Source organism: Somniosus microcephalus, chromosome 1, assembly GCF_052327205.1.
Source record: "Somniosus microcephalus isolate GS21.2 chromosome 1, FLI_Smic_1.0, whole genome shotgun sequence".
In the NCBI taxonomy this organism is placed as follows: domain Eukaryota; kingdom Metazoa; phylum Chordata; class Chondrichthyes; order Squaliformes; family Somniosidae; genus Somniosus; species Somniosus microcephalus.
Window position 1 is genome coordinate 172,101,322 of NC_140987.1, and position 12,143 is coordinate 172,113,464.

General features: G+C 44.4%; 1 protein-coding gene across 3 annotated transcripts in view; it reads left to right on the forward strand.

Moving 5' to 3' along the window:
* The window catches only part of pja2 (praja ring finger ubiquitin ligase 2), a 115,878-nt gene that overhangs the window by 94,037 nt on the left and 9,698 nt on the right, over positions 1-12,143 (forward strand). For all 3 annotated transcript variants that reach the window (XM_085987466.1, XM_085987473.1, XM_085987482.1), the window contains one exon: positions 9,696-9,804. In XM_085987466.1, the coding sequence (XP_085843592.1) occupies positions 9,696-9,804 (109 nt within the window). The remainder of the gene's footprint in view (positions 1-9,695; positions 9,805-12,143) is intronic.

A 12,143-nucleotide genomic window follows, 5' to 3' on the forward strand; every position in this document is an offset into this window, starting at 1 on the left:
GGTGGCAAGGTTTACTCCCAGGGCTCATTACACCACTTTGTAGGACGACCAGTGTTGCAGAGGAACCCTACAATAAGGCATGGATGACAATTAACCAAGCCATTGGAATGCTTAAAAGAAGGTTCTGGGAGTACTGTACAATATGCACAGGGCACCATCTCGCGAATTGTGGTAGCATGTTGTGTGCTTCATAACGCTGCCCCAGAGAATGCCAGATGTATGAAGCAGATGCAGTGATTAGCACTGAAACAACTGAGAGCCAAACTCATTCGACACATCTTCGCAGGTGCATAGAACAATATTTTTGGAAGTTTCAGCCCATCAAAATCGGCCTCCTATCACCAACCCCTCTCTGGTCTAAATAAACTCCTTTCTCCTCACAACTAGCCATCACATTATAACTCTTTTTCTACAAAATAACCAAACACCAAACAGTCCTTACATCAGTAATTCCAATAATTTATTGTAAGTCTGCTAAGATATTACTTGCTTTCTTCACCTTGTGACTGTGACTTTTTTTCTGTCTAATCTAAGACTTCTTTTACGTGCTGTCTGAGATGTAGGTGGCTGCTGTAAACATTTGAGCCTCTTGGGATGGATGTAGCCCTGCTGTTGGGGCTCCTGATTCTTGGAATGGAATGAGACAGGCTGACTCTTTGTTATGGGCTCCTTGGCAGCTAGGTCCTGCAAAGTTGAAGGCTTCTGCAGGGAGCTGATGAAGTACCCCACCATGCTACTGCCATGAGGGAAAGCAGCTTTATCAGCACACACACACACTTGCTGCTCTACTGGTACTGGGAACAGGATTCTGGTTACCAGTGTGAGCGAGCGGACCTGAGCCAGGAACGGAGTTGGAGACTGGGGAGAAAGGCAGTGTGGAGCAGAGGACTTGCGAGTCAATGGAGGAGTGACGTCAGAATTCAAAGGTGTCACTGGCACAAGGGAGCTGAGAGGCGAGTATAGGGTGAGTGTGGTAAGTTTTTTGTTCTTTTGAGTATATTTCTGCTAAGTAGATCATAGCCTATCTAATAGAGGGACGTGCTGATTGGTGGGTAGCTGTTGAGTGTTTCTTTTTAAGTTTATTTCTGCTAATTTACCTCCATCGTCTGGTAAATAGAGGCATAGCAGGGCAGGTTAGTCCCGTGATTTGCACATCCTGTGCCATGTGGGATATCCTGGACGCTTCTTGCGGCCTGGACGACCACGTGTGCAGGAAGTGTCACCAACTGCAGCAACTCGAGCTCTGGGTTTCAGAGCTTGAGCGGCAGCTGGAGTCACTACAGTACACCTGCGAGGCTGAGAAATACTTGGAAAACACGTTTTTAGAACTGGTCACCCCGCAGCCTCAGAATGTGCAAGCAGAGAGGGAATGGGTGACTGCCAGACAAAAGGAGAACCAGGCAGGAATCCCCAGAGTGCATCTCACTCACTAACCGGTTCACAGTTCTGGAAACTGGTGGGAGTGATGGCTCCTCTGGGGAGAACAGCCAGAGTCAAGGCCACGGCACTACGGGTGGCTCAGCTGCACGGGGGGGCGGAGGAAGAGGAGTGTAAGAGCGATAGTGGTAGGGGATTCATTGGTTAGGGGAACAGATAGGCATTTCTGTGGACGCAGACGTGACTCCAGGATGGTATGTTGCCTCCCTGCTGCCAGGGTCAAGGATGTCACTGAGCAGCTGAAGGGCACTTTGAGGGGGGAGGGTGAACAGTCAGAGGTCGTTGTCCATATCGGTACCAATGACATAGGCAGAAAGAGGGATGAGGTCCTGCAGGCAGACTATAGGGAGCTAGGAAAGAGATTAAAAAGCAGGACCTCAAAGGTAGTAATCTCTGGATTACTCCCGGTGCCACGTGCTAGTGAGTACAGGAATAGGAGGATAGAACATATGCGTGGCTGGGGAGATGGTATAGGAGGGAGGGCTTTAGATTCCTGAGGCATTGGGACCATTTCTGGGAAGGGGGGAACCTGTACAAGCCGGAAGGGTTACACCTCCACAGAGCTGGGACCAATATTCTCGCGGGGAGATTTGCTAGTGCTGTTGGGGAGGGTTTAACCTAACTTGGCAGGGGGGGTGGGCACCAGCATATAGGAGTAGAAAAGAGGAATAAGGTGCATAAAAGAGTGAGTGTGTTGGATAGTACTAGAGAAGAAAGTAGTACTAGAGGTGGAAGTAGTACCATATTAGATAGGAGCAGACTAAGAAAGACTACGAAAAATTCAAAAATTGGTTTAGAATGCATGTACGTAAACGCACAAAGGGGGAAAAATTCGGTTGCTTAGCGCCTCGCGTTAGCGCCCCCCTAGGGCGCTAATGGGGCAGAAAGCAACTAGCGCCACTCGCGAAATTGACCAGACATTTTGCGGCGGCGCTAAAAACTACACCACCACGATCTCCTGTGCCCGCAGATCATGACGTCAGTCGAGCGTGTAGCACCCTGGACCGGATATTGAGTGGCGCCCAATGCCTTGCCATCTGCCGCTAGCAATGACGGGTTGAAGGGAGTGTTTTGCAGTCGGGAAGGGACTGGGGGAGCGCTATTTAAAGGCGACCGCTTCCTGCCTTTTTTTGTTGGTGACATTTTTGCAATACGCATTATGAGAGGGAGACTTCTGGAGAGATTCAATGCTGTGTGAAGGAGTTTTGGGTACTGAGCAGCACTTTGCAGGTTCATTTTGATTTGACCGTGCATCGATTTAGAAGAGATTATGGGCTGCACTCTTAAGCTCTTTCCCTGGGCCTCTCCATTGTTCTTTCCAGTAGATTGATGTACAGGTCTCTCCAGGCCAAGATTCAAGGCTGACTGACATCACATGAGCTTTGCCCACGCTCTGAGTTAGCGCCTCGCTCCTCGGCCTTTGCGTCTTAAGCCAGGTGTGTAGCACCTGATTTAGTGCTCCAATCACCTCCAGGGGCGATAAAAGCCAAGTTTGCAGTCGGAGGCAATAATTAGCGCCAGGCACTAAACTTTGCGCCTGGCCGATAATTGCACCCCAAACGGAGCAATACCAAATTTCTCCCCCAAAGTGTGGTGAATAAGGTTGGTGAGCTACAAGCACAATTCTCCATGTGGGAATAACGGAAATGTGGCTTAAAAAAGGTGAAGACTGGGCACTTAATATTCAAGGGTATAAGGTGTTCAGAAAAGATACGGAAGGAAAAAAGGGAGGTGGGGTGGCAGTGCTGATTAAGGAAGACGTAGTGTTGGAAAGGGAGATGTTCTTGAGGGGACAAGGACAGAATCCATTTGGTTAGAGTTGAGGAGCAAAAAGGGTATGATCACGCTATTGGGGTATTCTACAGGCCTCCAAATAGTGAGAGGTGTAGAGAAGCAAATCTGCAGGGAAATCGCAGAGATATGCAAGAGCTATAGAGTGGTGATATTTACGCAAATATCGATTGGGATAATGCTAGGGTAAAGGGAAAGGAGGGGGAGGAATTTCTGAAATGTGTTCAGGAGAATTTCCTTGACTGGCATGTTCTTAGCCCAACTAGGAAGGAGGCATTGCTGGATCTGGTGCTGGGGAATGAGGTAGGCCAGGTCGAACAAGTGTCTATGGAGAACACTTGGGTACAAGTGATCATCGTATCATAAGATTTAGATTAGCAATGGAGAGGAGCAAGGAACAATCTAGAGTTGAACTTCTACACTGAAGTAGGGCTAACTTCAATGGGTTGCGAAAGGATCTAGCCAGAGTGAAATGGAACCAAAGACTGACAGGAAAAACTGTAATGGAACAATGGGAGATCTTTAAGGAGGAGATGTTCCAAGTACAGGCTAGGTACATTCCAACAAGAGGGAAGGGTAAAGGAACCAAAGCAGGGGCTCCTTGGATGACGAGGGAGATTGAGAAGATGATGAAACAAAAAAATAGGGTGCATGATGAATGTCAGGTGAATTCTTCAAGGGAGAACCAGACCAAGTACAATAAGTTGAGAGGGGAAGTGAAGATGAAAATAAGATTGGCAAAGAGAGAACATGAAAGTAGAATGGTGGTTAACATATGAAAGGGAACCCAAAAATCTTCTACCAGCATGTAAACAGTAAGCGGGTAGTAATAGGCGGGGTGGAGCCTATTAGGGTCAAAGAAGGTGATATATGCTTGGAGGCGCAGGGCAAGGCTAGAATCGTCTGAGTACTTTGTTTCTGTGTTTACTAAGGAGGTGGATGCTGACAAAATATTGGTAGAAGTGGAAAAGGTAGAAGCAATGGAAGGGGTGAAAATTGATGGACAGGATGTACTAGAAAGATTGGGTATGCTTAGAGTGGACAAGTCGCCTGGTCCAGATGGCTTCCATCCGAAGTTGCTAAGAGAATTGGGGGTAGGAGATAGTGGAAGGGCATGTCATAATTTTCCAATCTTCCCTAGATGCGGGGGAGGTGCCTGGGGATTGGAAAGTGGTAAATTTGACACCATTGTTCAAGAAAGGGTGTAAGGACAATCCTAGTAACTACAGGCCGGTCAGTTTAACATCAGTGGTGGGTAAAGTTTTAGAAACAATAATCAAGGACAAAATTAACAAGCATTTGGAGAGGTTTAAGCTAATTAATGCGTCCCAACGTGGATTTGTAAAAGGCAGATCGTGTTTGACTGATCTAATTGAATTTTTTGATGAAGTAACAGGGAGGATTGATGAAGGGAATGCAATGGATGTTGTCTACTTGGATTTTCAGAAGGCATTTGGCAAAGTACCACAGAAGGCTGGTTAACAAAATTGAGGCTCATGGAATAGGTGGGTCAGTGGCAGCTTGGATAAGGAATTGGCTTAAGGACAGAGAACAGTGAGTTGTGGTAAATGATTGTTTTTCAGACTGGAGGATGGTAGACAGTGGTGTTTCCCAAGGGTCAGTGCTGGGGCCACTGCTTTTTTTGATATATATAAATGACCTGGATATTGGAATACAGAGTAGAATTTCCAAATTTGCTGATGACACCAAACTTGGGGTCTGGCAAACAGTGATGATACCAATCGACTGCAACAGGACATAGAAAGGCTAGCAGAATGGGCAGACAAGTGGCAGATAGAATTTAATACAGAGAAGTGTGACGTGATGCATTTTGGCAGAAGGAACAGGGAGAGGCAATATACACTTAATGGCACAGTTTTAAAGAGTGTGCAGGGACAGAGGGACCCGGGAGTTAATGTGCATAAGTCCCTGAAGGTGGTGGGACATATTGAGAGAGTGGTTAGCAAAGCATATGGGATCTTGGGCTTCATAAATAGAGGTATTGAGTACAAAAGTAGAGAAGTTATGCTAAACCTTTATAAAGCGCTGGTTAGACCACAACTGGAGTATTGCGTCCAGTTCTGGTCATCACACTTTAGGAAGGATGTCAAGGCCCTTGAGAGGGTGCAGAGGAGATTTACCAGAATGGTTCTGGGGATGGGGGATCTTAGCTACAAGGACAGGTTGGAGAAGCTGGATGTGTTTTCATTAGAACAAAGGAGGTTGAGGGGTGATTTGATAGAGATGTACAGGATTATGATGGGTTTGGATAGGCTAGATGGGGAAAGGCTGTTCCCACTAGTTGATGGTACAAGGACTAGGACGCCGATTTAAGGTTTTGGGCAAGAGATACAGGGGGGACGTGAGGAAAAACTTTTTTACGCAGCAAGTGGTGAGGACCTGGAACTCGCTGCCGACGGAAGTGATGGAAGCGGAAACACTCAATGTTTTCAAGGGGAGACTGGATAGGCACTTGAGGGAAATAAACTTGCAGGGCTATGGGGATAGAGCGGGGAAAGGGACTGACTGGATTGTTCTACAGAGAGCCGGCACGGACTCGGTGGGCCGAATGGCTTCCTTCTAGACATTCAGCCAAATATCCTCTAGTCCCTCCAAGATGCTGTCCTATATAATTTTCAGTTCAGTTAACATGGGCCTTGTGATGAAATATATGCCTTCATCAGCCCCTGTGTTTTACCTGCTTTGTATTGTGTGTACCGCCCCCTTTTTCCTATTGTGTGTATTGGCTACGCCCCTGTCTTTTGCCATAGAATGACTCATACAGCTCGAGACCTTTATATCAGACGAACCCGATGTGGAAAGACCTGCAATGTTCTTAGTGATTAAAAGCCTTCAGTTGAATCCTTTAAACTCCTTGTCTTTGAGTTATTGATGGCACATCAGGCCTCTCCATGCGGTCCTGTAAGACTGGATCTCTCATGAAGTGAGTAATGGTTTGCAGATATTCTTGCAACTGCCACTTTCAGCAGGATACAACACAATGATGTGAAACCCTCTCTGCTGCTGGTGCACAGCAAGCCAGTAGGCTCTACCACTATCCCAGCTACCTGCCACACACCTTTGGAGAGGCTGTGCAGAACCTGTAGCCAGAGGTTAACATTTCTTAAGTCTTTGCTTAGCTACATCAGATACCACCTCCACACACATCTGTTAGAGGATAATAATTCCTTTATCCTTTTTAATGACCGATTCGGAAAGCTAGAGACCGTAATATGTCTGACAATTAACTTAATTTATTAATGTTTCCAAATATTTATCTTGAGACTGCATACCGAGTAGTACACTGAGTCCTACATCTAGAAACCTGCGTGTAAAAGAACTTCCTGCTAATTGTTAGCAATTGCTTATCCACAGCCATTCACAGTGCCTCGGCTTGAAAGTAGCTATAGTTCCTGCTGAATTTTGCTTCCTTTCTGTGCTTTATAGTTTTAAAACATGCTTTCGTTGTCCAATTTTTGTTGAGTTAAACCCTTAGGTGTTTTATGACCCTTGGGACATCAATAGGGGGCCTCCTATCCTGTACCAATGTTATCTCAGCAACCTTTGCTTCCTATGTGTCATTTACCAAACTCTAGCTTTTGTCCTGGTGTGTCATTGTGATCAAAAGCTAAGATCTGCCAGCATACAGGTCAGTCCAATTTTGATTTACTCATGTGGTTTAACCATAATTGCTGCATAAGCTGTTCTGTCTTTGTTCTGTATTAAAATAGTTTAAAAACTTATCTATATTCTTACAATATCCGCTGCCTTCCTTGTGCTCTGCATCCCCTTGTGTCCATTCCTCATCTACACTTATCTGTAAACTACCCCACGTGACTGTTTCTGAGCTGCTGAGTGCAAGGATGAGTTGAGTGGGCGCCAGAGGTAAAGGAGACTGCAGTCTCTTGGTTATCAGCCTTCTCTTCTGTTTCTTAGCTTGCAGCCTCTGGAGGAAAAAAACAGTTCTGTTAACTTGGGTCTTCATGAGCAGTATTCTATCTTAAGTAGCTATTTTGTGTATCTCCTGTAAAGAATCTGTTAATTGGTGGAGAGATTGAAGGATTTATTTTTAAAATTCTATAGGAAAAGATGTATGTGCTCAGAAATCCACTGAAGGCACATTGTTGTTTTATTTTTGGGACCGATTTTTATCAGGTGGGATGCAAAGAGTGGAAGCCTGCTGCCCGCCTGATGGAATCAGTCTAAAGCTTGACCAATTTTCACTGTTGGGGTCTCCTTTCCACACTGTTGCACATTTCGAGCAACTTGCTGATTGGAGAAGGCTGAAAATCTATCAGCTCCAGTGCAAAGCTCAGCCAGTGCAAATAAGGCACCAAGGGAGTTGATTTTTATGGGGCCAGGAGGAGTATTAAAGCTTTTGCCTCCATCTCTTGTGGCTGCGAGTGCATTGCATCTGCATGTGTTGTGTAGAATTCCTTTTGGCTGAAATTTAGCTCTTTTCCCTTGTGGTTTCCAATTTACTGTCTGCTTAGGGATTCTTGTGTCAGGAATTCTCAGACCAATAATGGGCCATCTGCTCCTGAACTGTTGGTCAGTGGTGGCATCTTTTCTCTCTGAAGTACGCTTCAATTTGTCACTTTGTTAAATCAGCTGATGTTAAAGGAGCTGTCTATACTGCTTTTGGATGGCTTTGTTGGATTGTGACATTTTTGATCCAATTAGGAACACAGCCTCCACATTGTTCTTGAGAGTTATCACTTTTTTTCTCCAATCGCATTTGATTTCCAGATTGAGTGACCTGCCCAAAATGGCGGCAGCCGCGGTCCACCCCGGAAGTGGGTGGAAGCGAGGCAGCTGCCATTTTTTTGACGAGAAGGCCATAACAGCCGGCGCTAAGGTGCCGAATTTCACGACCAGTGTCTTTCAGTCTGGCAATGTTGATTCCCTTTACTGCCTTTTTTTTTCATTAGCTTCTTGAATTTGATTTCTCGTAGCAATGTACAATTGGTGATCACTGCCAATGTCAGCACTACAAAAAACCCTAACATTGTGAAAAGAGGATATCATGTTATTGAACTCAAGTCAGTTATGTCCTTCATTGTGTTGTAAAAGCCCTCCTAACTTCACCGCTTTGTCATTTGTGGGTGCATATCACTGCATAGTAATTTTGAGGTAATGCATCTGGAACCTGGCTCATTAGAATCTGCTGTTGATAGATCCAAATCCAGAAGGCCCTGTTTAGCTGCTTCACCAAAGATGAGTGTAACACCTTCCTTGCCACCTTCTGGCATTCCTGTGCGGTATGGTTTTCTCTTCTTTTGCAATCTTCATGAAGTCAGCTCCTGGCTGCCAATTGGTACCTGAAAATCTAATTGGGGTCCTATTGACGTCATGACCCTGATTTGCACTGGGCTAATGAGGCCGTCCATTTCAAGGACACTACCAAGATGGCAAGAATTGGATGGTAAGTTCGGCGTGCCCATTTTCCTTCCGGTACTGCCCCATTGCCACCCAAGAAACAGAAGATGATAATTGGTGCCATCGATTCCCACTTCTCCAGCTGCCAGACCAGAGTTGATTCTGATGACGGCCAGTGCTGCTGCTTCATGCTAACTTTAAGTGTGGATGTTTGCACTTCCTCACTCGGTGGCCTGGCATTATGTGCGGTACTCTCCTGCTGTTTTTTTATTGGGTCAATGTCCTTGGATATCGGCCTCACGACGCTTCCACCTGTGTATTAGGGAAACCAGGAATTTCGGGCTTGATGCCTAGTCAACTAAATGGAGTATTTTGAAGTGGCGCGAGGGATTTACATCTCATTTTTTTGGCCACAATGGGAGGTGCCTCAGGACCGTGGTGTGAATTGACATAAAATGTGGCTGCTGTTACTGAGGCTCTGAGAAGAGTTACTGTTGGATGGGCTATGTTTTTTCTCCCCACTTTCTTTTCTCCATTTCTTCCCTTCTCCCAGTCCAAAAATGCTGAAGAATGGTGTATCCAGGTCATTAGCTTCTTGAAAACAGAAATGGCCAAATTTTGAATATGTATTGCACACCTGCGAAAATGGTTAATGCTGAATATTCTGTTCATCAGGAACAAGTTGTACCTCTAGTGCTAAATGTGATCATAGCAAGTCATGTTCTGTTAAAAGATAGAAAAATAATTTTATTAATCCAGTTTTAAATTCTGAATGTTGTGCATGAATAATTTTTACTGATGCTCAACAGTACTTTGCAGTTTGAAACCCCAGTTAAATTAAGCAATTAGTTTCTTTTTGGTGTCTGCCCCACTCGTGTATATTTTAATTGATTGACTCATAAATATTTGAGTGAAAATAAAAATTTTTAAATCCTTTGTTTTTGCTTGAGGATATATTTTCCTGCTTTAGAAATTTAATAACTTATCAACCTTTTCTTATTTAACAGCTCAATGCACAAAGGCCCCCAAAGTTAATAAATGTAATGATTTGAAAGATGCCTTCATTTTGCCTATTTCATTTTTTTCAGATTGCTAGATGAACTTGGTGAAGGACTTGCAGCTCAAGCTATTTCATCTGTTGATCCACAGCTCCTTACCTTTATGGCTCTGGAAGAGCGATTGGCTCAAGCAATGGAGGTGGTAACCTTTATTAATACAAATTTCTGGGTTTAATCGTAGAATGTAATTGACTACGCTGGGATTTTAAAATATTATAACTGATGTACATTTTATATTGATTCGTATCCTAGTAATAACCTTTTGAATGCCCTTGCTTTAAAACACAATAGTCATGTTGAAGGTTTGTTAAAGATTTTGGATTATTTTTATCCATTCTAGCTTTGGTTGTTAAATGAATAACTTTGTGATCACATTATTTAGCCAGAAGAAAAAGTGGCCATTGTCTGTACCCCTTCAATTCTGAGCACTGGGTTCAAATTCAGTTTACCCCCTTAACAATCCAGTGTGAAATTTATAAAAGAATTAAATTGCATTTATAAAGCATCTTTCACATTCTCACGACAATACCAAAGTTTATGATCTGGGGATTTCAGGGGAGTGGGGTGTATTGCTACCCATTACCATTGATGACCTGGGGGTTTCAGGGAAGGGAGTGCATTGATAACCGGTACCGTTCACAGAAATGAATTACTTTTATCTGAAGTGTAATCACTGCTGTTGTGTAGGTAAGCATAATAAGTCAATTTTATGTACAAGGTCTTGCAAGCAGCAAATGAGATGAGTAACCAGTTAATCTTTTTGATGGTGTTGGTTGAGGGAGAAATGTTGGCCAATGCACCCGGAGAACTCTTTTTACTCCTCTTGTGCTGTGGAATTTTTACATTCGCATGAGCGGACAAATAAGGTCTCCGCTCAACGTCTTATGTGAAAGAGAGCATCTCCAATAATGTAGCACTGCCTCATTACTGCACTGAAGTGGCAAGTCAAATTATATACTTAAATGCTCAAGTAGGGCTTGTCACAACCTTCTGACTCGAGGGCAAGAGTCCTACCAACTGAGCCAAACTAGCACTCTGTTTGTTTGTATCTGGTTTATGCTGTGCATGATCTTGGCAGGTTTGATGCAGATGGAGAGTTTCAAAAATGGAAAAATGTTCCATTCTCTCACGGTAACATCCATCATCTTGATGAGCATAAAAGTTTCTGTCAATGACTTAACTGAGCAGTAAATTTGTGGCCATTGTGTGTGACCAATTCCTCCATGAACTACCAAGATCAAACTCTTAACAATTCTCCCCTTGTTGAGGGTGCTCATAAACTATACCCTGCTGATCTGCCATCTGATTTGTTTTGGGGTGGGGGTAGGGGGGTGCTTCCATCCAAAAATTCAGATCTCTAAATTTGATTTTCAACTAAGTTTCAACTCTCGCAGGAATGGGTACGTATCTTTGTTGGTCACTGACTGAACCTCACAGAAAACCATGTTTTAAATATCCTAAACAAACTACTGAGAATTTCACAGGGGTAGAGTTTCAGCTTGCCAGAAATGGAGAGCACACTTTTCCCCCATAAAAACACTCACCCAAGTCCAAAGACTTTGGCACAAATTGGTAATAACTATATGGCTTGGGGACCCCCAAAGATGTGCAGGAATACTGCTAGTGTTTAACCAGTTAAAACCACACTGCATTCCAGCAAAGAGTACAGGTATGATTCCTGCTGCATCATCCCAACTGTTTGGGCATTGGCTTGCTGAGTAGTGTAGAGCCAAGTGGGAAGAACCCCAGCCCACAGTGGCAGGCCTAATAGCTGGTCAATCATTTAACGGCACCCAGGATTATTGTGGACCTCCCTGGCTCAGGAAATCAATGCACTTTCCACCTTGATGCTAAAAAAGCCATGCTTACTTTCTCCTCTTCTGTGCAGGAAGATGGTCATCTGTTGATCATTAGAAAGCTCACAGTTTGCGTCTTTATTAAGCCAACTGTAATAAAACAGAAACTTCTCAAATGTGGCATGGTGAGCAGTCTAAAACACCATAAAATGTGAGAGTGCATTGCCAACACATTTATACAGCACCTTTTTAAATTTAGAAAAGTGTCCCAAGGCACTTCCCAGAGTTTTAGGGGAAAGAAATGGACACCGAGCCTGAGAAGGAGCTATTAGGAAGGGTGACTGTGGGGGGGGGGGGGGGGGGGGTGCACAAGAGGCCAGAGTCTGAGGAAAAGGGTGTTGTAGTGCTGGAGGCGGTTAGAGGAAGGGAGGCGTGAAGCCATGAAGGGATTTATAGATAAGAATGAGAATTTTAAATTTTGGGGAACTGGGAGCCAATGTAAGTCATTGAGGATAGGAGTGGTGGGTTAATGGGACTAAGTGAGAGATAGGATAGAGGGAGCAGAGTTTTGAATGAGCTGAACTCTATGGAGGGTGGAAGTCTGGCTAGGAGAACTTTGGAGTAGTTAGTCAGTAGGTGGCAGAAGCATGATGGCCTGAGGTTGGGGCCGAGGCTCGTGATG